Source organism: Leuresthes tenuis, unplaced genomic scaffold (assembly GCF_036924035.1).
Source record: "Leuresthes tenuis unplaced genomic scaffold, fLeuTen1.0.hap1 SCAF_5, whole genome shotgun sequence".
In the NCBI taxonomy this organism is placed as follows: Eukaryota; Metazoa; Chordata; class Actinopteri; order Atheriniformes; family Atherinopsidae; genus Leuresthes; species Leuresthes tenuis.
Genome location: NW_027325359.1, coordinates 1,260,577 through 1,288,100, shown reverse-complemented (window position 1 = coordinate 1,288,100; position 27,524 = coordinate 1,260,577). Strand labels below are relative to the sequence as shown.

Sequence of the window (27,524 nt, the reverse complement as noted above, 5' to 3'; positions counted from 1 at the left end):
TCTACAAAGGTTATTGCGGGTGAGCAAACAGGCATTTAAGCTAATTGGTGTGTTAAACATGTCTTTTAACAGAGAAAAGCCTGTGATTGAACTCCAGTTTTATGTCTAAAACTGCTTAGTTTCATTCAAGAGCACAAATATTCCCTTCAAAGATCAAATACTCACAGTTAAGTCTGGTAACTTTCCATGTTTTGTCCAGGCCCGGCTGTTTTCCCAATTCTATCTTAAACGGAGCAGCGTTGGGTGGGAGGTCCTTGTCCCACCCGCCGACGATGGCCACATTCATATCATGGGCGTCTTCACACACTTGTGCCACTGACGGTACCACATAGGGGGCGTTGTCATTGTAATCCTCCAGGTAAATGATTAACGTACCCGTCCCAGTGGCCGGGGGGGTTCCTGCAAAACAATGAAAAAAACAAAAAATAAGAAGCAAAATATGCTGCTCGAATGTAAAGCTGGACGCTCCTGATCATATGAAGAGTGTGAAACATGATGATATGGACTGATGTTAAAAGAGCAACAATATGGTGTACGATATAAGGCCATTTCAGCTCTCAGTGTCTTTCATTTGGACATGTTAAAATGCTTTTACCTGAAATCAAAGAGCAAATTCAAGGCCTGGTGCTTTTAAAAAATCAAATGCTTCTTAACATAAGAGCTCTCCAGCACAGCTGACCTAATTCAGCCTATTCAACACAAAACTGCGTGTCATTTCTGTGTTGTGAGAGCATGAATCACAGTCATTTGTGTTTTGCAAAAGAGAATTCTGACTTGGCATTTGGCCGTCATCTGTGTTTGGATGAGATTACACTTTATTGAGGGATGGTGGGTTAAAATGTGTCTTGGCTCCTCTTTATTATGGCTCTCTGCTTCACTGCGATTAGAAGTTATTAAAAAAAACCAGGAACAGCACTCGAGGTCAGTCGGCAATTAACATGTAAAGACAACATCTGTAATTGGAAAAAAAAAAAAGGTCTCTTTTATCTTTACAAGGTAAAAGGAATATTTAGAGCATCAGGCAGAAAGTTTGGACACGCTCACCGGTTCAATCTTAATGAGAAAGAGTGCCCAAACTTTTTACAGGCGCTGTTTATTTGCAGACAACTTAGGGCAGAGAAGGGAGAAAAACAAGCCCAGATATATGTGCAATAAATGTCAAGAGGTGCTGGAATGAAATCCAGTCTGGGTTTTTACAGAAAGCAGCTCACAGCAGACCCGGAAATGTTCCAGCAGTCAAGTGATTAGACGACTTTGAGGAAGAACTACAAGTCTCCATGAAAATGAAAACATGACAACAGAAGTTTAATTACAGGCAACTTTAGCAAGAGCCTCGGGTAAAAGTTCTTATTTTCACCAGAATATGAATAAACTGTTCCCACATCTCACTACTTATGCATTTGTGGCACAACTGACAGATTAATCACGAGTGGATTTCTGAATTCAGAGAGATTGATGAAGAATAACGGTGGCTTCTTGCTCCTGGGCTCCACACATGTTAACTGAAAAGCTAAACTGCTGAAATAATATGTCAAGAGTCCTACTTTTGGTTCCTTTGAATGCGACTGCATCGTTATCATTTCACACCATCTTTCTGGGAAACTCTATTACCCACAAAATATGTCATAATAAAAGTTTTAAGCATACTCTTAGCTTCAGTGTGGCTGCTTAGTTTAAATCCTATTTTGTTTAAGAACGAATGAGACTTTGTGCTTTGTAAATCCAGCAGTTAATGATTTCCTTTGACCTGAGAAGTCCTGTAAAACTGGTACAACACTCATGTCAGATTACAGCGGGATTGTTTTTTGGCTTTGGTTTTTAAATGTATTAAAGACAAAAGAAAAACATAAGAGGAAAAAACCCAGCACCTTGGAAGATGTTGAATACTAAACTGTTTGGATTTAAACAGCTGTCAGGTTAGCATACTGTGTTTATTTAGGTTTGCACTCCATTTGGCTTGTCTAGTACAGTTTCTCTGCCTGTACATATACAATAAATACTTGAAAACCTATAAAAAAATCAAGTTGAAGTGACAGAGAGGACAAGTACACCTATAAATATATCAATTGATTTTCTAAAATCTTAATTCTGATGCAGTTTATTCACATACAGTACAACATCTTGAATAGAAGGCATTAAATATTGCCCTGGCTGCTTATTCCCCCTGGCAGGGTGATGAAGGCAAGTATCCTTTTTACTATTTCTGTATATGTAGTGTAGTGAAACCTTAAAGGCACATGTGCTGATTCCCTGGGATAATGGCAATATTTCTACCTCCTATTTATACATATTTATAACGACACCCCCCCCCATCCACAGGGACATATCCCTGCATTCCCACCACCCACACGCACTGGCTCAGAAATAAAGCTGAAATATTCTCACTATATACCTACACAAATAGACTGGTGACAACAGGAATTAAATATACTTCTTCTGCAATTCCCAGTGCAAACACCAGGTTTTCCCTCAGAACAGAGGGATTGCTGATGGATAGCAGGACCGGACCACCCTAAAGTATATTTACTTGCAAAAGCATCACAACACAAATCCATGGCATGCTGCCAAGAAATTATATCTACAACTACTGAGAGTGTTTAGCAGATAATCATCACGATCTATTCGCCAAGCTCAAAGCTTTAATTTGATTCTCAGCTGTAAAACTGTCAGCAGATCATGATTGTGACAGATATGGAGAAATCAAACGTAATCGTGGAGACTTTCGGCCGCTTAACAATCGTGAAATGACAACTTTCTCTGCACTTGGCTGCTTTTCTGTAAGCAGTCAAAGAAAAAGCTCCTTATATACTGTAGACAAAGACGGCTGTGACAATATCAGCAGCAGATCGAGAAGAGAAATTACTTTAGCGAAAGCAGACAGAAGATGTGTTCAAAAGAAAATCAAAGACAGAAGCTCTTCAGGCGAGACTCCAGATAATCCATTATCACTGGAGATGAGAGACCAAGAGAGTGAAGATAGGGCTCAGATCCCCTGTCAGTGAAAAGATGCAAATTTCAACCCATTTGCAGTGTGGAGGGTGTCTCTGTGCTTGGCTAACTTTAAATGAAGCTGTTTGTCTTCCTAAATGAATACTCCTCTCACCAATCACTATTTCTCTGCACCTCTCTTCTCCCACTCCTTATCTCAGCTTGCATCACGCCTGTGTCATCATCAGCCTGCCTCCACATCAATGGAGCTTGTCTGCTGGCCTCTACTTCACACCGCTTTGTTACAAAACTTCTGATTAAACACACAGAGTTTCTGGAGGAGGCGAGCAATTTATGGATCTTTACTGCTACAATGTGGATGCCCACCCCCGACAAATTAGACACAACAAAGAGCATAAAAGTAAAAGTTGTGGTAATAAAGAAAACAGGATTTTCCATCATGGCAAAAATAAATTGGTTTTTCCCACTTGATTCAAATCTTATCAGTTCATTTAATGGCCATTATCATTTATCACTCCCATGCAATTATTAGTCAGAGCCTTTCTCAACCCCCTCGAGGCTAAATGAGGCCACTGTGACGTCAACCACTGGTCTGTAAAACTGTCACTTTCATAGCTTGTGTACAACATTGAGCTGTCCCTATCTTTGTCCTTTAAGAGCCAAAAGTCTTTGGAAAAGATGGCAGAGCTGGAGAGCAGCACCTTGATCAGAAGGAGCGAGGCTGCATCTTCATGAATCTGAGGCAACAGAAGCCAGGGAGACCTTCTGGGTTGGATTCACAGCAACCACTTTAATGTCCCTCCTCATTAAGTTTAGGCCTCAGCCTTATGGCTATTTTCATCTCTCCTTTACTGTACAGGGAGGAAATACTAAACAGTCATCTAAGCAGGGTGAAATCAAACAGCAGGAAAGCCCACATTCACAGGATGTGAGCTGCACACAGATTCTATCTTTATCCACATGTACAGAACTTAGATAAGTAACCTGTCAATTAGTCCTTCAGGTAATTACCTTTACTTTTGAATCCTCATGAACAAATAATCGTACATTTAATAACCGTAAGGTATTGGGGGGGGGGGGGTTGCATGGTGGTTAGCACAGCTTTTCCCCCACAGTCCAAAACATGCATGTTAGGTTTAAGCGGGGATTTTAAATTCTTTCCAGTCATTATGGGCTTTTCTCATGAATACCTTTCCAGAACAGAACATTAGGGTACAGATTTGTAAAAAGACCTGCAGCATTACAGTTCCTGCACCTCGCCAGAGAAAGGCTGATGCATCCATTACTGCACCTTGATGACTTTGTGTGTGGTCAGTTGCAGGAATAATTTGCTGAACAGGTCTGTACCCTGAGAGGTGTTTTCTACTTTTACTTTAATTTAGATTCTTCCTGAATCCCACCGTTGGGAGGGAACATTCTTCTCCTCCATTTTCATTAGTGACTTGAAGCAAAGTTAGAGAAACTTGTGAACTATAAAACTATGTGCTTCTGACTTTTCTTATGCTCACTCCAGGACTTGAAACTGCCCCGGAGCACCTGGGGGCTGAGATATCACAATTCACGACTCTGGTTTCCAGCCCAGCACCACATCATGGTTGCAGTCACTTGGCATTTTTGTGGGTGTCTTTAATGGTGTCTTTGTGGTCTCCTCAAGAAGCCAAAAAAATCATGTGTCCATACAAAGCTGTGTTTCTATTGCCTGTAGCAGAGGGTTTATCGTCAGACCTTTCAGTCCAGTATATCTCCACCTTCCAGGGGATAGCTATGTCACAAAAAAGCAGGCTGTGTTTCTAATAATCTCTGAGATAATCAGGCTAGTTTCCTATTTCTGATTGGACCATAGGTGTAAGCTTTATTGTCACATGTGAGAAGTCTGGCTGGGTTCTTGTTCTTATTATAGCTATAGGTAAATGTTATTTCATAATTGGTATTTAACATAATGGAATTTAATTCCAGCAGCCTGTAAATATGTGTTCAGTAAAATTTGATCTTTTATCCTTTTCATATCTTGGTAACAGGGTGCATCTGTTGAAGAAAATCTCTGCACTATATCACTTTGCAGTCCTCTTTTTTAAGCTCTCTCTTTTATTGGTTTACTTAGGTTGAACGTTTTAAAGCAATTATAGACGCAGCACCATCTTTATTCAAGTGACAAGTGCTTTTTGTACAAATTAGATAATAAATGATGTGATATTTTCACTACAAAATTGAAAAGTTCATAGCTAAAATTAACTTCACACAAGTGGGGATCGATTCTAATAAATTGGTTTCAGAGCAGGAATTACACTAATTAGCGAAAGAGATTAGGTTTAATTGTCTCCATCAAAGCAACTCTTCAATATCAAAAACGCCTGGGAGCCAGTTCAAGCAGACAACTCCAGCAGCAGTGCAGCACTCGCATATGGCAAACTATTAGAAACCATCAAAAGCAATATACCCTTTTCAAAACAGTGGCCAATTTCAGAAGATTTCTGTCTGGTATGCTAATTATTTGCCACAATCACTTTTCTAAATGTTTGTTTTGCTTCATCCAGAAACCACGAGCAGGCTGTAATTTTATTACCTGCACTAAAACAAAAGCCATACAAGGGACTCTACAAATACTCCCAGAGTACCCACAGAGCTGTGTGGTATGCTGTGCTTAAGTGGATATATTTCATGTCTCTATGACACCTTTATATTGGGATATAATGCAGTTATGCATTAATGCATCTATTCAAGCAGATTTAAAGCAATGATAAGTTAATTATTAAAAACAAGAAATGTTTGAAGGTGATGAAGAAGCATGGTCTGGATAGTTTTGATATTATACAACAGATATCTAAATATACACTTCAGATAATTGTCAGAGGATTTATTATTCTGTACGTATATGGACACCATAAAATGGGAACATTGCGTGTCATGCAGTGGAAAGAACAGCTTCTAAGTGGCTGTTCATACTTTGAAGCTGCTGTTATTACTGCTGAATCTAGTCCATATGACCTAGTGAGAGTGTTGATTCCTTCTAAAACAGGGAAATCGGTCCTGGAGGGCCGCTGTCCTGCAGGTTTTAGATGTTTCCCAGCTTCAGCACAGCTGATTCAGATCAATGCATCATTAGCAGGCTTCTGCAGAACTTAACAATGTTTTGAAGGGATCCATTTAATCTGAATCAGGTGTGTTGAAGCATCTAAAACCTGCAGGACAGCGGCCCTCGAGGACCGGCTTTGGACATCCCTGATCTAAAAGATCTCACACTGTTTTGCAATTTCTGTTTGATCTGCCTCAAAACAAGTCTGAAGGTCAGCTGCATTGGCATCCAGTCTAAAAAGGTACACTGACTTAACTTGGCAAAACTCACTCAGAATTAAGTTGAAGGAATTGGGGTAAAACACAGGTTTTATACTTTAATGCTATACTTCACAGAAAGTTCTATTCTGTTATTGCAGTCGGTCAATTTTAATTCCCCCAATTCTACAGAAATGACCACAGAATTGACCACTGAAGAGATTATTATCATTTTAAATTTTATTCCAGGCAATTATGGCCCTGGCCAACTTACTTTGGTGAGTGATTCAATGTTCCACCTCAACCACCATCAGTGGTGTAACTCCACCAAGAAACCCTAGTGCCGGCTTATTTACCCATTAAAATTGATCAATCATTTTCAAAGTTTAAATCTTTTGTGACAGTTTCACATATTTGTTACTTTTAATTCATTAAAATTGCATGTTGCAGAGTATTTGCTTGCAGTTTGGATGCAGGACTGATGCAAGTTGAACATTTCTGAACAGAAACTTTTCCCGTAGGCTTTGCTCTCTTGCTTCATCTTCATTGTCCAGCGCCACACGTGACATGTCTACCTGCCCCTGGCTGGCAGCTAAGACAGGCCTGTTATTCTCCCATCTGCCCAGAGATGAGAGAAGCAAGCAAAGTGATTGACTCCCGAGGCTGTCAGAACTAATCCACAGCTACAGGCAACAAATGATGCTTTCTTTTCCACTTTCCATGCTTCCTCTTCATATCTCTCCATCTAACCCTCAAACACTCTTTCACTGCCAACACTTTAGCTTTAGGCTAACACCCTCCTTCTGTCTGACAGCAACTTTCTGTTGTTATCGCTTGTTTTTTTTTTCTTCAGTTGGTCGGCTTTTTCTTCCCACCGTTGCAGAAGAGGAATGAAAGACAGGGTTGTAACCAACAGCAGTCAGAAGTCCACCAATTTCCACTCCTACATGGCATGGTGAGCATGAAATCCATGATCTGTTTGTGTTTGAATTTTCCTCGAGGGGGATGTGTGCAGTGGCAATGAAGTTTTATGGGAAGAAGTGAGGCCAGAGATCACAACAAGCTCAAAAAAGAAAAGAATTACAGCAGGTTCTTCTTTCCTTTTTACCAAAGCCTTACATGTGTTCACTTCCTGTGGCAGATGCATTGGCCCCCAGTGAATTCTCGATGAAACAAGACAATTCTTATATAGTTACATTTCTTTTCCTCATTAGAATAAGCATTACACGCCAGGAAGGCTTTGATACAAACAGACAGTGGATGATACCCCTGGCTAAAAATATTCAGCATTATTATTACTTTTCCTCAGCTGCATGAAAGTAACGAATGAAGGCAAATGAAATAACAACAGGCTGGGAATAAAGGAAGCCAGAAGCAGGGCTTGTGTGTGACGAATGGCTCATTGGAAAATGTCACAATATATCACGCTGTAGCTAAACAGTCAGGAAGACTAATTCACAGGTGGACTACAGCAAGGTAACAGAGGAGGATGAGAAAAGATAAATGAAAGTCAAATTGAAAATGAGCAAAAGGAGGGAATGAGAGTGAAGCAGTCTTGGAGGGAGTCATTTTGAAATTGTATGATTATATAAGACGTCTGCTGTGCCAAAACCTGAATCAAGTTAAACATGTTTCCCATCACTTTACTCTGTCTTCCCACAAAATAGGAAAACTAACTCTTTATTACTACCTGCACAACACAGTCGTAATCCACAAGCACATTAAGGCATTATCACCAGTCTCTTCATCTACTTCAGCATAGTTCAGTCTTATTCCAACTGGGATACGTCTCAGAATCACATCACTTTAAGGTCTGTATGTATTATTACTGTATTATTATTACTGTAAACTTGCATCACAGCCGCTATATACCAGCATCAAACCATAACGACACCTATAAAATGTAAGGAGAACAGTGGGATCTGGTAAACAGAAGCACGACATAGTCTCATGGAGGCTTTTGTAAATGACGTAAAGAGGGTTTTCAAAAGATTAACAGGAATCTGTCATTAATTAAAAAAGACTTAATCATATAAAATATTTTTGCTTTCAATATTGATCAAATTGAGCCATTAAAATGAATGGGTTAAGAAAACAATAATCTTATAGAATATTTATATTATCGATGTATTATGCAGTTATTAAATTGACATGAAATGGCATTTTCCTTATTCTCTTAGTCAAGAGAAGAAAAAAATGCTGATATTGTTGTCTTAGTAGTAGTTCAGTTCAACCCAAAATATTAAGGAGAACAGATTATGTTACATCATGTAAAGGTAATAGTTTAGTGGTCATTACTCCTGTGAATTGAGCCGTGAATATCATTGCAAAATGTTATCCTGCAGGTTCAGGTTTTGTCTTTAATCGTGTGACCACTGAGCAAAATATGCCGTCATATCTTTGCAAAACCAGCAGAAGAAATTATGCACAGGACGAATGAGCCCATTCCAGTTGTTCTGTTCACAGTTTACAGCAGAGCCTCACATCATTTCAAACTGTTGCAACAATTTTTCTCCACAACTTCTGTGCCAGAGAATCCCTAAAGCCCTGCAATGACTGATGGTATTTATGCCTGTGAGGACTTTTAAGGGGAGGGGGGGTGTCACAACCAGATGAAATTAAACTAAAGTAGATCCGAGCATAAGCAGTTGGGAAATCTTTATGGTCCTGTGCAAGAAGGCGACAGTCACATAAAACAAGAAAACATAAACAGTGATTTATAGAGCCCTGAAAAAGGCATTTGTAAAACTTAATGAAAATTCAATGTATTAAGAAGACAAGAATACCCGTCATTGTTATTCAGTAAATATCCTTGGGAACATTATCTCTGTCCCAGATGGCTATGTACAGGAGCATATAGAATATATAATAAAGATATTCATGCATTTGTATACTTTTTTTACTGAAGGCATTATTCAGAAACAAAAAGAAGTGATATATGTCCCCTAAACCCCCTTTGGGCAAATCCAAGGCATGGAGTGAGTGGTTGGTTCTTTCTTTCTTTGCTCTCACTGCAAAGCTGGAGGGAACGGCATCCTATCTGCTGCTGTTGTATTTTTCCCAGCTCCTCTCTATCCATTTTGTCACTGCTTAAGTCCCAGACCTAGTTAAAACTCCCCTCAGATAACCCACTTCACTCCGTCCCATCACTCATCAGCCTCCTCAGGGCTTCAGCAAATATTATCACATGACACCTTGCTAATCTGATTGGCTGATCAGAACTGTAAATGAAACCAGCCAGAACCAATTACAATAGGCACAAGTCATTAAGAGAGATGACTTCGGGGAGAGCAGCAGTGCTGGGGACAGGTGCATCGCTTCTACTCCGGCAAATTGCTTTCAGAATAGAGTTTGGGTTATCAGTTGCTGGCTATTATAGCAGGTGATTGCAGAAGGAGGGTGTTGCCACAGCTCACTGTGGGCATACATGGAGAGCTCTTTTTGTGGAAATTAAACACCAAAATTACCCTTTATGAGAGGTGTCATGTTTTGTCTTGTGCATGTGCAACAGGCATTTTTCTTCTTCTGTGATAAGCTGCTTCCACATTAAAATGAGTCGATATGCATACAAAATAAACTGGAAAGCAAAGATAATTACACGTTCAAACAGACAAACACAGGCTTTCTCCAAAGCTATAAACCTGAAGATCAGTCCTAATGTAGATTTTGAACCATTCCAAACTGATAGAGTTTAAATTTCTCTTTCACAGGTTACATTTCAGGCCTGATCTTCTGCCAACCCCAGTTTATTACGGACTTTACTTGTTACGCTTCTATATATCCTTTCATGTGCATGACATAAATGTAAATATTAGAAATACAGGCTTAACGTATGTAGATTGCCTTCCTTGCACTGGAATCTCATCACCTAGCACACTCCTAACCTTTTATTGCACATGTTTTTAGTATTTTACTGTGTCATAAAAAGGGAGCTTTTTACTCAAAGCAAAGCTGAGATTGGTGGAGTTTAATTAGTTTTGCAGCTAACTGGTATGAAATTAAAAAAGCAACAACACTGGAGAGGTAAAAAATATTAATTGAAATGAGTTTATGAATCTTTACAAATTATCCCACATGATTCGGTTCTGAATTTTGGAAGAAGAAACAAACCTTTTTCTAGTGCTTTAACATACTTTAGCTCAGCTATTTTTAAGATAAACCTCCACCTTCGTTCATCGTTAACTATGCTGTAAAAGATGATAAAGCAGATTTTTTTCCATGCTGAATTCACTCAGAGTTTGATCAATTTGTACAAAATGCATTAAGAAGAAGCTCGATCTTTAATTTCTCCAACTTCCTTTAACTCCGGATGATGGCAGATATGTTCCAGGAAATGTATTTTATTCCCTAACAAACTGCTGCACATCCCATGAGTAGCATCCAGCTCCTTTTCTCATAGAAAACTGCTGAAATCAAACCGAACCTGACTTCACTGAAGATAGGATCGGTTCCCCGCTGAAGTCCTGCTGCTCCACAATAATCAAACTACCAACTCAACCACATAAAATAGCCAGAGGAGGAACACGGGAACCTAATTTCAATTTAACTCCCTTGTTAATTGATTCAGAAAGTGCTTATTACTTATTAATACCTGCTAAATGCACAGGCTGTTGGGTCAGATGTCATTATCTGATGGGATAATATACCCACAAGTAGATCACAAATGTAAATGTGTTCCTTTCATCATTTTATTACCAGTCTTAGCTGTCTTGCTTTATTTTAATCTCCTGAATTTTGTAGAATGTATTTATTTTTTATATGATTTATAATTTATTTGGGGGATATTTTTCTGTAGAACACAGAACAGATCAGAGCATGTTGAAGAATAACCAAATAACATATTATACATTTTGTTCATGTTACATTAAGGCTGGAGAGGTCCTGAAAATATGTGTGGGTAGCATTTTAAGTAAGGTCAGACCACTGAGAGGCAGCGTAATTAAGACACCCTTTAACCTCGGCATCAGAAACTAAGCCTCTGACAGATTTCCTATGTTGGTTTTCAAGATAAACTCAAGAACACGCTCCATAAAATGTGTTTTCCTGACTCCTTCATCTAGCTTCATATTTCATTATCCAAGCCTTTCCATCTTCACTACTCGCTTATCTCATCTCATTCGGACATTAAAACTACATCTAAATCCTGATAGAGATGTGAAACTTTAAAGAATTTAATCATCTTGGAAATACACGGCTTCAACATAACCGATAGAATCAGGGATTTCTAAAATAAGTAGCCTGGGCTCACTGCACTCAGTCACAAGCGCTCCTTGCTGAGTGGGCAGAGGCATGTTTGCTGAAGTGTGCCTGAAACAGCGATAACTTCTGATCTGTGGATGACTCAGAACTCCAAGGACACAGGGGAAGCCGGGCCTGATAAAAGCCAACAACAGAGTGAGGTGTTTCTTCCCTGGCAAAGCTCAGCAAATATATTCTTTAATCACAGGCGCAACGTGAGCCTGTTTACAAGGTGGTGACTTCCCCAAGAGATCTTGCCACAAGAAATGAAAGACAGACGCAGTCAGACAGGGACAGCAAGAGAAGAAGACAGAGGTGCGTGAGGTGGTACTAAATCACTAAAGTGAGAAAGACACTGTGAGTATTTGGGGTTAATGAGCCAATGTGGCAAGACAGAGGAGGGAACAGAAGGCATGACTGCACTGAGCAGTGATCTTCCATGCTTTTCTGAGCATATCCATTACAGTGCCATTACCTTGGGTCAATATAGTTTCTGGGTCTAGTTTCTGCACACTGCACTCATCCCTCTGGTGGGCATCACCTTTGCCCACCTACTGCAACACAGGGTCATAATTGATTGGCTAGGCAGGAACACATTTCAGCAAAGCAGTTAACCTTCTTGCCTTTCTGTTTGTCTCCATCTATATATATATATAGATGGAGTGGGCAACCTCAAAACAAGGAGAGGATGCGTACGTAAACACTTTCCAAATTCATATAACCCTGATTTCATCCAAATGCTATTGAAGTTAACATTTCCTCTCAGGTTTTTTTCAAGAAAAAAAATCAATTCTTTGATTTTTTTTGTCCCGTCATGTAGCTAATTTTCACATTTCACTTGTCTGCCTGCCTTTCTTCTGTCTTCAACTTGCCTCAACCTCTCACCACTGCTTTCTTTTGGTCTCTATGACACTGAGCCTCCTGTTGCTATATTTACCTTTCTATTAGACACGGTATGCTCTTTGGCTCTTTGGCTCTTTGGCTCCTGCTCCCTTGGCTGTTGTATAATGAATGTGTTGCAGAGCTACACCAGGCGGTCATGGTATATTTCTGTCATTCTCTGTGCCCTTTTCTCCTCACCGTTCATTCCCAAATCCCCGATTGATCAAACATTGCTTCATCAATAACTACATCAAGATTTAGTGGGGTTTCATTATATATTAAAAAGCCAAAGCCAGAGGACCAATATATCCTGCATCTCTTCTTCTATTTTCCATCTCTGGTCTGAAAATATCAAGGCAAGTGTACTAAGCTGATACATCAAAACTGATGATTTCCTTGCCGTAGTCTGAGGGGGTTTGATCACAGCTGGCTAAAGACACAACTTGTAACTATCTGCATTCAGCCTGCCTGACTACATCACTGTGCACTTGTAGCATGACGGACGCTTTTCAGCGACACCACCATCTCCGGGCTGGCCCGAAACAGGAAAATTACTCGAGCCATTACGCCAATGAGCTGCACACTGCTTCCCAGCACTTAGTATGGCAATGAGGCAGCGCAGAGGGCAGCCACCAGACATGAAAATGGACACATGTAGAGACACACAAAGCTGTGCCTGCATGCACACACACACACACAAACACAGCCGAACACAGAGAAGGTGAGAATCTGTCAATGAAAGCCAGCCACCAGTCCTTTGCTGTCATGTGTGAGATGATGAACCTATTATGTGGACCCTTCACAAAGGAATAGACAGACACACTCATACATGTGCAACCTTCATCCCATTCAATTATGCAGCCGTCTGAGTACCAGCGTTTTGTTCTCTTACTTTGTAGAATTCAGCTACTTTGCTTCCTGCTTTTGATTTAAAATAGAGGAGATGGGATGTTGACTGTGATAAATACTGGGACTTATTACACTGCTGCTCAGTCTGACTGTGTAAATGTGTGTGTAATACTTATCATTCCTGTAATTAACCAGGCTTTTCCCTATGTGGAGACTATAAAATACACATGCTACCTTCCTTCTGAGCCTACAAGGCGGGCACTCCTCCATACATCCATGCGCTCTAAACAAACATCGCTCTGCTCCTCTGTGCATAAATTAGGAGTTTTAATAGAACTGGGGGGGCACTGAAGATTGCATGTGTGTGTCAATGTGCCGCCTAGTTTCAGACAACTGGGGTCGTGATAATGTATTCAAGTCTCCAAATGACAAATGGCTCCCACCAGGAGGCAGTTTAACATTTAAATGAGGAGCTGGAGAAAATATTGAAGCACAACACACAGCAGTGAGTGGATACAGACAGGCAGGCCAGAGAGTCTCTGCATATACTGCGACAAAGACCTTCTAAACTAGGATAAACACACAATTTCAATCCAAACAATCTCTCTCACACACCCTCATATCGACCAATCATAAAAATAAAATTTAAAGAGGAGAACAGGATAAGATGCAGAAACAGCTGGCATCCCAGCAGAGAATAAGAAAGCAGAAGAGAATTCCCTGGCATGCAAAACCACCTCCACTGATGAGACTTTATGTAAACAGCTCTCCAAGCCCTCTGCTCAGGTTGGAAGAATATTCCTTCAAACAACACCGTGCTGCTCCGCTGACCAGCCAGGTGTTACTGTGCAGGAGAAACTTGTTTGCAGCTTCTCAGTCATTAACTCAGAAGCACACACACCTGATGGGAGGAGGAAGGCACTGCATCCATGTCTCTGTGCCTGCTTATATTTCAGAATTGGGGAGAGCGAATTTGGGAAGATTTAAAATTAGCAGGAAGATCTCGGGTCCTCCCCCAGGGGTAGAAAAGCAATTTACTTCTAAATTCCTGCTTTTACGCCGTCTAACCTCTGCAGCCATCTAAAGTAGTATGAATTAACCGAGTGTCCTGTGAAAAGCAGAAATACTGGATCAGGACGGGATTCTGACAACCATCATCGCAAAAATGGAGTTTCAGAGACGGAAAAACCGACTGAAACTGAAACACTGATCACTGACATTTATCCGGGCAGCATATAAGGGAATTAATAACACTGTCTTTCTCTTGTTTTGCCCCTCATTGGTCTGAATAACTTACTGCCTAGCGGTGCAGCTGCTGTCTGCTCTGTCCTGTCTGTGAGCTGTCTGCTCTTTTCAGGCTATAATATTAATGATTAGGAATTTCTTTTTCGGTGTGTGAGAGAATGAACTTTGAAAACTATAATTGGTGAGTCTCAAGAAATGTGTGAGAGGTGGCGGGTAACATCCAAATTAATGTCAAATCAAGTGGCAAATTATAAGCAACAGGTTTGATGGAACTAACTCAAGGATCACTTTTTTTTTTACACTGAAAACACTTCGACGGCTGAGTCAGTGGTGGTCAGGAGGCTGAGGGACGAGTCAGTGGTGGTCAGGAGGCTGAGGGACGAGTCAGGAGGCTTGGGGACGAGTCAGTGGTGGTCAGGAGGCTGAGGGACGAGTCAGTGGTGGTCAGGAGGCTGGGGGACGAGTCAGTGGTGGTCAGGAGGCTGAGGGACGAGTCAGTGGTGGTCAGGAGGCTGAGGGACGAGTCAGTGGTGGTCAGGAGGCTGAGGGACGAGTCAGTGGTGGTCAGGAGGCTGAGGGACGAGTCAGTGGTGGTCAGGAGGCTGAGGGACGAGTCAGTGGTGGTCAGGAGGCTGAGGAACTGGTGGGCCCCTTCTGGCACAGTGAGGTCACCTCTTCTTGGTTGTAAACAAGACAAAGCAGATGACTGCAGACTTCAGGAAGATTATGTCACGGTTTATTTTCCGTTCCATGTCTTGTCATTTCCTGTTTTATTTTGAAAATTCCCTGGTCTTGTCCTCTTGTTTCAGGTAACTTCCTCCTGTGTCATGTGTCTCATTGTGAGCTTCATAACCAGCCACCTGCCTTGTCTTGAACCCACAGAATCCACGAGCCTGCAGTGCTGACTTGCTTTGTAATTTATTGTTCCATAGCCTTAGTTATTTATTGTTACGGTAAGATTCATAGCTTTGTTTTTCCTCCATTTTCTAGGAGTGATTTTTTGTTGTTACTCTTCCTAGTCGCCTCCGTTAAAGGAGAGCTTTAAGTTAAAGTTAAAGTTACATTGAGCCTTTATTTTATTCCGCCTCATTTTGAGAGCGTGACTTAGTTTTGTTAAAGTGTTCATAGCATTTCTGTTTTCCTCCCGTTTTGGAGAGATTTTATGTTTTGTAACTGGGAAAAGAGGGGGACTGCAGATATCTGCGTGTTCACCTGGAGAATATACTGCGCTGGAGATGCAATGCATCTTTCTACAAGAAGGTACAGAGCAGGCTCTCATTTCTGAGGAAGCTAAGGTCCTTTAACATTTACAGCAATATGTTGCACATCTTCTACAAGTTTGACGGATCAGAGCCAGTCAGCATGGCGCCACAGTTTCAAAGCTACTGCAACAGCTTGGCTTGGCCAGTTAATTGGGCCACCATCTTTGTTTCTGTTTCTGTATTTATCAGACGCTTTTATCCAAAGCAAATGAAGATATAACAGCAGTATAAAAAGCTAACAATAAGCTACATAGAAGGAAGATTTGTCTCAGAATAAATGAGGGGGGGGGGGTTAAGCTAGTAATTGAAGTTCATGTGATGCAGCGACACTGGATTGTGTGAAAAATGGCATAAAAATATACTGCCGCTTTTAACTCTCATCACATATACAAGCATGGTGATGTCATTTGAAAATGTGGACATTATTGGGGCAAAGTGAAAGTCTAAAAACGCTTTAAGCAACTGCAAATTGATACTTGGTCTCAATAGACTGATATTCAGCCACAATTTCTAATGCTCAAACACATCCGACAAAAGAAACAAAAACTATGTAAACGAGAGCAGCTTTACTATGAATTCAGCTGTAATAATGTACAATAGCACAACTGCAAAAAACAGCCCAACAGGCCCATTACAGTCGAGCCGAGTCTATAAATGCAGTTAAATAATCCCAGATCCCATAATCTGGATGTTTTAGTCCAGTTCTGAGAATGTTTTTCTAGAGTGACTCAGAGAAATGGGACAAATTGATAAAAACATAATGGACAACACAGGACATATTCTACATGGTGTGTTCAGACAGAGGCTTCCTCAGCTCTGGTGCGATAAAGACCAGATTGCCCACTGTAATAGCCAAACATAGTACGTAATATTTTCTTTCCCTTCTCTTTCCTCATCATCACAGACTGCAACAATCTTGTTTCAAAGAAATAATAGTGAAATGATAATTAATATTGCAGGCCTAATTATAACTGTGTTTGCTTTATATGGAGTGAGGTTTATTCCAGGCAAGGCGATGCAATATAAAGGCAGTCCGTGCTGACCTATAACCTTTCCACTTACAGTCTCCCGTTCAGTTTCACTCGACTATCTGTCGTTGCCCAGATGCCTACTTGGGCTGACCTTCCCTCTGGCTTTTAACTTGGAGCAAACCCATGCTATTCTAAGCTAACACACAGGATCAAATCAGCTTAAACTCAAATTTCTATTCAGGAAACTCCTAAAGATTTAAATAATTCTACAAAGATGCTTTTGGGGTTGGCCTCTGCTTTACTCTCGATGTGGAGAAGTGTTTGGTAGATGCAGTACATTAAAGTATTACGTGTGAAGAAAGCATACAAGATAAATATAACCCTTTATTATTATATATTCCTACCTCTGGATTTTTCCTCCAACTCCAAAATGTTTTTCCATATCTTTCGTGTGCAGGTAGCACTTATATAAGGTTCTTTTCTCTTTGACACAGCTCCATTGACTTTTGCCTCTCAGCTCTCTCCTCTCCAGAGCAGAGAGTGCAGGAATTCATTGGAGACCTCTTCATAAATATAAAGATGATGATGTAAAGGGAAATCGATATGGTACATAGGCAGGTTGTCATACAGTCATTGAAAAGATTGCTGTGGGGAAGGAACAAATTCCTCCTGTCAGTGACACAGCATACAGGAAAGGAGTGGAGGCAGGGGAAAGCAGGTGTCAGTGCTTTCCTCATATTTCAACCACACAGTAAGTTGTTACAGGACTGAAGTGCTGTGATTTTTATGGTTCTCCTCGCCTACATTCCATGTGGGCAGAACAAGAGTAGCAAGTACACAAGTGCTTCTTTTTAAACGCTTACAGCTCTTATTGCATATAGGACTGAGTGCAGTTCGTAATTTCATGTTTTAGCTTAAGGAATGCAAATATCTGCCTGCTGGTTCTTCCACAACGATGATCAGAGCTAAGATACAGCATTGCATGGATGGCTCTTAATGATGCGCTCCCAGTGTTGAGCATCTTGAGTCTTTTGACAGATATTTTCTAACTTGGTTTGGTTTTTTAAAGTGTTTTAAAGTGTTAATTCCTTGCTAGAAACACCAGCAAGTCATAAACTGAACTTCTTCACTGACATAAGTGTATGTACCAGAAGGTTGTCAGTTCAGTTATAGAAATGTTCTCTTACAAGTCATAGAAAGTAGAGTCATTGGGGTATGACTGTAGAAAAAAGGTTTAAATACTGTTCATGTGAACAAGAAGCACTGTATGGGTGTAGTATGCATGTGCTGTATGGACAGGTGAATGACAGCTTGTAAAAAGCACTATTCACTGTTAAAAAGTGCCACATAAGTGCAAACTATATCTGTAATTCAGCATTTAATATGATGACTGACAGAAGATTTTTTATTTTTATTTTCAAAGCCTTCAAGTTGTCCGATTTTGGCAGAACAAAGACTTATTTTCCCTGACTGAGGTTGAACTTTGAGGTGTTTAATTAATTGTCATCATATTGTTAATGAAGGCATATCTAAAAACAATAATATCCTCTTGAAGATGAACAATGAAAACTTTGCTTATGCTTCGACTTTCCCATTAACTCTGTTTGGTTGACTAAATTGTTGAAATTACAACACTAAGGATGTAAAGGCAACACACAACAGACACAACGTTGAACCATTAGTTTCCCAAAAGCCACTCATATACGTGCACTGCATCTTTTTGCATAGAATCATGGTATTTTCTGTATTTTCTGTCAATGAAAAACTTATTTCATGCCAAAACTCCCAGGTGCAATTTATTAAATTTCAGCATGAAATATCAGACCATATGATCTTATTCTCCGCTTTCCTTCTGGCTCCCTAATCTTACTCTTTTCCCCTTGCTATGTCCACTCACCATTTCTCTTCTTCTCAACCTATTCGTTACTCACCTCCCCAGCTCTATATCTTTTTCTTGTTATCTCCTCTCATGTCCCTTCCTGTCTCTTCTTGCACTGACCCTTCCACCATCTCCCACCTTCTCTCCCTGCCCCATCATTACTCCTCTTTCAGCACTCATCTTTCTAAGACTGCTGAATTCCCTGGCACAACAGTGCTATTCTGCTGCCTACTAATAGAATCCCTCAGTTCCTTTAATGGATCTGTCAGATTCTCCTGAGTACAGGAGAACAGATGGATTGATAGGGCGGGGGAGAGAGACAGAGAAAAGGGACAAAGAAGAAGAGAGATGATGAGACAGAATGAGAAGCAAAGGGAAAAAAAAAGAGATGCACTGGGGCTCTTGATGCTTTCATCTGTGCTTTAAAAAGTCTCAGAGCAGCAGCTCCTCTGACACTGCCAACCAGCTGCCATATGGTCTGACAGACACAGTGCCGCTTAAAGCCAAACCTTTGTCCCCAATGGGATAAAGACAGTTTCACTGTGGCCAGGTGAGGACAGCAAATAGGGTGGGTTTTCCAGAGGAAGGCTTCCCTTCATGTTTGCACCAATGAACCTGCACTGGGACTCTTATCATAAAAGAAGAATTATTTTAAAAACGCAAATGAAAAAAAATCTGGGGCAGGAATCCTTGAAGCCACTTCTTAAAGTAGACTTACTGGAATATATTCCTTTAAAAATAAAATTGGTGCACCCTTGAATGCCTTCCATAAATGATTTAAGGTGCAACTAAAGTAAACCATGGTCCCTGTTTGGTGTATCAGATGTTCACTTCTCAGATTAGCTCCAGTTTAGAACAACAAATCCAAAGCCTTACATTAACCTACACTAGTTTAACAAGAAATAAAGTCAGTTATTGATGCGTAATACCACTCTCTGATCACATGGTATTCACTTCTAATGACCTTCCCCTCTTCTAATTTGCAATTATAAGGTAAGTGTGACTCACCGTTATCTGTGGCGATGAACAGAGCTGTGTATTTATTGTCATGGACATAAGGAGACTCTCGGTCCAATGAGGCTGAGGTGTTGACAGTTCCTCTGACTGGGTTCACACTCAGCCAGCCTGCAGGGTCTCGCAGAACAGCATATCTGCACAAATGGTTAAAAAAAAGAGAGAGAGGGAGATTATCTAGCTTGTATTTTGCTTCTAAGTGTCAGACACACAGAGACAGAAACACAAAACAACCAGCAAATCTGAATATTCCATGTTTGTCATGTAAAAGTGCACAAATACTGCAGCTTTATACATGGCTTCATTAGTGCTTTGTGGAAGCCACGACACATCAGTTATCCTTATTGAGTTAGGTGTAAGAAAAGCAAGAAAAAAAACATTAATTGATTTAATTTACAGGTTATTATATATATATTAAACCATAGAACAGCAGATCCTTGAATTATCTATTCCAAACCATTAAAACAGCGTGTGCATATATAAGGTGCTGTCATACTGAATTAAATAAACTACCGTATTTTGCGCACTATAAGGCCCACCTGATTATTATCAATTATGGGTCCATTTCTGTACATAACCCACACATAAGGCGCTCCTGATTATAAGGCGTATGATTACCTAATGTTCTCTGATTGGTTTATCACACATAGTGCATGAATTAGGTCCCTGTGTCAGCGGGAAATGGTCCGACGGTGGTTTTTACACTTTATAACCTTATAAACTGCACATCGGTCTGCATCACCCATCTCAGACTGAAGAACAGACTCACTGGGACATGGGCAGAAGCATTAATGACACGATTCAATCGCTGAGTACGAACTCGATACAATCTTTGTCCCATTCAGAGTGAATGGCTGAGAGCCGCCGGACCCTGGATTCACACCGAATGCAAAGAGAGCGACAGAAGCGGCCAGTTGCCGTTCATTTCCAATGTAGGAGAGCAAAGGCGCCGCTAAAGTGAACGTGGCGGTGAGCGGCGTGAAGGGAGAGCGGTGAGTGAAGCGGAGGGGGCTCAATGCCCCGATGAATGCTCGGCGCTCCCCGCGGTAAATTCAAAATGGCGGTATCCGTGACAGATTTTGGAATCCGGTGCACAAATAAAGCCACCGGATTATATGGCGCACGGCCGTTTTTTGTGAAAATTTAAGGCTTTTAGGTGCGCCTCATGGTGAAAATACGGTACAATGAATTCAGTTAGACAGGAAAGCTAAAATCACAAATTAAGATAAAAGACTGGAGTGTGATTAGATATGACCAGCTGAGGAAATAAACTATACTTAAAGTATGTTTGGAGTTGTAAATACAAGTAGTGTTTGGTACCTTGTGGGCTCATTTAAACTATATGTTTCTGTGACCTAAGATAAGCTGAGAGACGCCCCTCAAAATATTTAACTGAAATATAATATTTGGTGCTACTTTACCCTCATGAACAATCAAATATTGTTGTATTCTTTACTGAGATACAGTCAGTGAACAAGTTCATTAGACCTATAGAGTATTTGTTCGATGAAAAAAAGGCTATCTTCCATAGATATGATATCGATAAAGTAATTACAAGATGGTGTGAAAATTGGTGCAGTGTTTCTTTCTTTGCATCTGCTCCACTTCTGCAGGAGAAGCCTCTCCTGCAGAGCCGAAGTCAGAGGATGATTGAGGACCTCTCCAGAAATCTTGTGGGCGAGCGGCCAAGCCAGCATTGCCTGGAAAACGAGATGAAGGGTGGATCATGACCTTGCTAATGTGGCTGCTCGGTTGAGTACTGATGATTGCTCGACTGTGATTGGAGGAGGGCTTGCATCTAATCCAAGATCACATGTTAGTGATTCGTGAGCTATGGTGTACCGCTTTCTAAACACACCAACGTGCACTGATAAGCTTATAAGTGCTGTACACTGTGCTGTATTTTTGTCCTGAGAAACATCTTCTATACATGCACTAAAGTCATACACAGGCAGCTAAAAACACTCACACAGACACACAAGACGACAGACTTTCCTCCCCACAAGGCCGCTCTTTGCCAAAGTGCTCAGCGGTAGACAAATTGTCTTTGAAATGGAGCTCTTCAGCTAACAGAGCACGACAAAGCCTTGGGAAATGGCTTTGCAATCAACCTCTGCTCACACCTTTCCCCTCTCACTCTCACATGCACTTTCCCTGCAGATGATTACAGCTGTTAACCAGCACATATGTTTTACTGTAACAAAAGAGGCAATATACTGAAGGTAAATGCACTATTAATAAGAATTAAACATTGCCCATATTCTCCATCTACCCAACTCTCTTGTTTTCACACACACACACTTCCACTATAACATAGTGAGGCTCACAGCTTATTAACCTCCATATGTCTCATTTCTCCCAAAACTGAATACATTATCAAACACTTACTGAATTCATTAACATTTCATCACTTCGTTGGGATGTAGAAATGCACATTTTTTTAAGAATTTGTGATGGTTTCAGCCATGTCATCTTTGCACATCCGATCAAAATGCCCTTGAAACATATCATTAGTGATGTTCACAGTATTAGCTCATGTCGACTGATAATTGACGGCCTGAATATCTTTCGAGAGACAAACTGTGGTGGTTTGGAGCTGAGTGTAAAGCCAAAAGAATACAAAGTAGCACCTACAAATAGTTAACTGACCAATCTGGGATGGGACTTAGTGGAGGACTTGGAAGTATTGGGGTCTTGTTCACAAAAGGGGATTATACTGAATCTGATACTGACAGGTGGTGCAGTGATGTGGATACTGTATGTCGAAGATGGATGAGCACAGGGGGAAGCTGTCAATTTCCCAGTTAATCTATGTTCCAGCCCTCAAACTATGGTCACCAGCTGTGGGTAGTGACCAAAGAATGAGACTATGAACGCAAGCTGCTAAAATGAGCTTCTTCAGAAGGGTGCTGGAATCCACAGTAGGGACTCCATCAGCCATTGGGGAGAGGCTCACAGTAGAATAATTGCTCCTCCATATCAAAAGCAGCCAATTGATGTGGTTTGGTCAGTCTGCCTAAAACGAGATGATCTGGACACATGTTTTGGACATGTTCCACTGGAAGGAGGCCAAGGGGCAGACCCAGGACTTTCTAGAGAGACTGGGTTTCTTGGTTGGCTTGGGAATGCCTCGGTGTCCCCCCAGAAGAGCTAAAGGATGTGGATGGGCAGAGGGGGGAGTGGAGACCCATGATTGGGTCCCAAATAAGCAGCAGAAAATGGATGGATAAATGAATGAATAGATGATTGAGCATCTTTACACAAGCGTCTTAATGCATTTTCCAACAGTTCAGCCACCAGAAGCTATAAAATCTGCTCACTATAATATCTTGTTCATAATTCTGTAATATCTTATGGTGGAAGGTTTGATTATACTGTTCGTTATGTCATGGTTTGGAGTTCCAAGCAAGCACCATCAACAATTCAAGTATTAAAAAATACAAAACAAATACTATGTAATCTGGCCATTCTGACTTGTAATGAAGTAAAATATATCTTTATGTGTAGCTGTCATCTAAGTCTTGTAATCAGCAGGGAATTTCCATCTTCCATGACTAAAAGATTTGTTCTGAGACTAGAAATCTAAGAACATCTACCAGAAAGGTAACACGACTGATTATTTTTACAGATTTTATGAAAGGCTGCAATTCCCCTGTTTCATAGGTATCCACTAAATCAGTTGGACCAACAGTTTTGCCTCTCTGTGCAAACAAAGGGACAGCCCATTACATCCTTTTAAAGGGCAAATTAGGAAGACATTAAAAAGCCATTAAGGATACTCATATCTGGTTCAACATGTTTATCTCCAGAACCAGAGAAGGCCAGAAAAAATCCTTCAACACCAGACAGTTTGCTTGCACACTGTCCACATTCAATACCCAATATGCACATGCACTTTTAACATGGCAAAGCAAGCTAATGCAAAACACAATATCAAGCAACAGTGGCCTGTCTGTGTGCTCTGATTTCTTTGTAAAATAACCCTTGAGACAGCAAGGTGATTTGTCCGAATTTCTGCTCATATCGCAGAAAGTTCAGTATCACGAAGCACACCGCAACCCCATTGGTTTCAGAGCTACACCCTTAGGGGCTACTATGAGCTGCTATAGCTTGCATCAGCACCCATTCAGAGAGTGTGTGAATGATTTTGTAGGAAATTGTCCTTCGCTGTAAAAGGACACAAAGGAGCTTGGTTGAGGATGGCAAGCATGCACTACATCAGTCTGACTGTCAGAATGTTTCATTATGATGATCCAAGGCTGACAGATAATACATTTAATACCACCTACAGAGGCTTTTAAAATTCACTTACATAAGCCTTTCTCAGGAGTCATCATTTCAGTGCTTTTTGAAAAATAAGGCGCTCCATCAAATGTTGTTGGAAATACAATAATTTGAGAGAATTTCAGACTCTTGCTAACATTTTTTAAATATGTATGTCATCCTGTCAAGGGACTACTTTCACAAGACCCAATAAGCAAATTGAGCAGGAAAACCAATGTAATACAAAGATGATTAATATAACTGAAAAGAGAGTATTAAGCAGTAATTATAGGGCCAGAATATAATTTGATTTGACAGCTAATTCATGTGGAAGCAGAGCTTCACTGTCACCCTTGTAAACATGTGAGACAGATGAGTATTTTCTTACTCTGATCTGAGCCTTGATGCTCATTTCTGTCAGACAACTCAAAGGGATCTTTGGATTAAGACGGAGAGAAAGGCCTCTGTCCATTGGAAATACATTTATACCGGGAACAAAAAGCTGGCATACACTTAGTGCATCTGTGATTGTGTTTGTGTGTCAATGCCAGGTGTGGGTGGGAGACACAGACTGCGAAAGATCTTAGAAAGATCAGAAAAATCTGTGGTACAAGATCATTTAAAGAGAAGATAAGAGCTGAGCCGCGGTAAATAACATTCGGATTATGGCAATACACTTTCTTCAGATCTCTGTATTAAAAGAGCCAATATACAGTATTGTGCAAAAGCCTTAGCCAACCCCTTATTTCTTTACATTTTAATTTCAAGCAGCCAGTCTATCTTGTAATTTTTCAGTCCAGCTAAATGTTTCTTAACATTTCTTATGAAGTTTCTCATGAATCATTTAAGCATACATGATTGCACAAAACATAATGGATAAACTAATGTTGATTATACATAACAGAGATCTTGGAAAATAACACATTTTCTTTTCTTTAGACACTTTGTTACCAGCAGCTGGTCACAAAGACACGATATCTGAAACATGTAAAGATAACAGAATATTTCTGCACAACAAGGTGATTCTCAAAGAGTTATTAGCTGAAAACATGGCATATCTTGGCACACTGTAATGTCTGTCTTTAATAAATCTGAGTACCTAGACATGTGGAAGACAAAAAGAAAAGACCAGAAAACTATTATTACAGTATAAGAAACAGACGAACACTAGTTGAAAGCCACATTGTTGAAAAAGAAAAGGAAAACTACGACCTGAAAGATGAATCTCACCCTTTCGTTGACCCATCTACTGTTCAATGAAGCCAAAAAAATGGACAAACTGAACTGAAAATCTTACTTAAAGTCTAAATAAATTCAAAGTTGAAGCCCAGACCTCAATAATACAGAAGCAGCCAATCAGCTGTCATATTAACTGAAAATGGAATAAAATATTAGCAACATCCAAAAAAGAGCCTTGGAGTGTCTTCAAGAAGGAGCCTGAATAACTATTCCTCAAGAGTATTAAAATGTAATGATAAAAAAGCTTGTTTAAGAGGATTCAGGCTGTGCTGAGGAATCAATTAGAATTGGACAAACTCTGTTTTTGTCAAATAACTATATTTCTGGTTATGCTTGCACATTTCAATAAATTGCTGCATTTCTTATTATTAATTTTCTTGCCAATACTTCAGAAAATGAAGGTTTGTGGACTTTTGCACAGTACTTTATGATAGTAGAAAACCACTGGATGTCAAATCCTTGGAACCCGATCCCAGTCTAGAACAAATGGAGGATAAAGCAAATGTGAAACCTAACTTTCAATTAGCGTCATCCCTCTAATTTCACTCGGTCTTGCATGTCTCTTTGTCAGAGTTTATCTAGACAAGGAAAATCCCACAGGTTTGAACCTTCCTCAGCATGCACTGACATTCATGTGCAACAGTCTATGATAACACTAAACCACCTCACATGGATACAAATCCACACAGCAGGAGAGTAATTGTACCGTCTCACAACATTGCCATTACACCACAATATTTCACAAGTTGTTTTCTGCTGTATCAGGGTTTTAGATATTGTACATTTAGCCTTTGAGAACAGAATCTTAAAGAATAGACTGTAACAGTAAATTAAGTTAATTCAAATGAACAATCAATAGGATCATTTAACTTCCCAAAGAAATACTCTCTGGTTTTGTAACTGAACTGTGATTTTTGCAGGGCGTACCCTGCCTTTCCCTCAGTGTCAGCTAGAATAATGTATAGCTACTGGTAGCTACAATGTCCTTCGTCACCAGTGTCTTCCCCCAATTGAACATTTATGTCAAGCTTGTAATGAATAAACCAGCATAACCTTGATGTATCAGACATTGAACAACTGGTCAGTTTCATTTCGGTAGAGTTGCCCAAGCTTGAAACTGAAAAATTCATCATTTGTTGGACACCTGGAAAAGCAACTCCACATCCAGCTGATGCTTGCACCATTTGGACCGTGTGAACTCTAGCCCTAAATAACTCACATCTGGCATTTTAGCTGCTCAATATTTTGGTTCTCTGCAATTTAGCCTTTGAGAACAGAAACTTAAAGAATAGACTAACAGTAAATTAAGTTAATTCAAATGAACAATCAATAGGATCATTTAACTTCCCAAAGAAATACTCTGCTTTTGTAACTGAACTGTGATTTGTGCGGGGCGTACCCTGCCTTTCCCTCAGTGTCAGCTAGAATAATGTATAGCTACTGGTAGCTACAGTGTCCTTCGTCACCAGTGTCTTCCCCCCAATTGAACATTTATGTCAAGCTTGTAATGAATAAACCAGCATAACCTTGATGTATCAGACATTGAGCAACTGGTCAGTTTCATTTTGGTAGAGTTGCCCAAGCTTGAAACTGAAAAATTCATCATTTGTTGGACACCTGGAAAGCAACTCCACATCCAGCTGATGCTTGCACCATTTGGACCATGTGAACTCTAGCCCTAAATAACTCACATCTGGCATTTTAGCTGCTAAATATTTTGGTTCTCTGCAATTTAGCCTTTGAGAACAGAACCTTAAAGAATAGACTGTAACGGTAAATTAAGTTAATTCAAATGAACAATCAATAGGATCATTTAATTTCCCAAAGAAATACTCTCTGGTTTTGTAACTGAACTGCGATTTTTGCAGGGCGTACCCTGCCTTTCCCTCAGTGTCAGCTATAATAATGTATAGCTACTGGTAGCTACAGTGTCCTTCGTCACCAGTGTCTTCCCCCAATTGAACATTTATGTCAAGCTTGTAATGAATAAACCAGCATAACCTTGATGTATCAGACATTGAACAACTGGTCAGTTTCATTTCGGTAGAGTTGCCCAAGCTTGAAACTGAAAAATTCATCATTTGTTGGACACCTGGAAAGCAACTCCACATCCAGCTGATGCTTGCACCATTTGGACCATGTGAACTCTAGCCCTAAATAACTCACATCTGGCATTTTAGCTGCTAAATATTTTGGTTCTCTGCAATTTAGCCTTTGAGAACAGAACCTTAAAGAATAGACTGTAACGGTAAATTAAGTTAATTCAAATGAACAATCAATAGGATCATTTAACTTCCCAAAGAAATACTCTCTGGTTTTGTAATTGAACTGTGATTTTTGCGGGGCGTACCCTGCCTTTCCCTCAGTGTCAGCTAGAATAATGTAGAGCTACTGGTAGCTACAGTGTCCATCGTCACCAGTGTCTTCCCCCCAATTGAACATTTATGTCAAGCTTGTAATGAA

At 40.2% G+C, this 27,524-nt stretch overlaps 1 protein-coding gene across 1 annotated transcript in view; it reads right to left on the bottom strand.

Moving 5' to 3' along the window:
- cdh13 (cadherin 13, H-cadherin (heart)) overlaps positions 1–27,524 on the bottom strand; it is a 345,689-nt gene that overhangs the window by 20,538 nt on the left and 297,627 nt on the right. Inside the window, exons 12-13 of the mRNA XM_072385388.1 lie at positions 19,554–19,696; positions 166–399 (exon numbers count right to left, since the gene is read on the bottom strand). Of these exons, the coding sequence (XP_072241489.1) occupies positions 166–399; positions 19,554–19,696 (377 nt within the window). The remainder of the gene's footprint in view (positions 1–165; positions 400–19,553; positions 19,697–27,524) is intronic.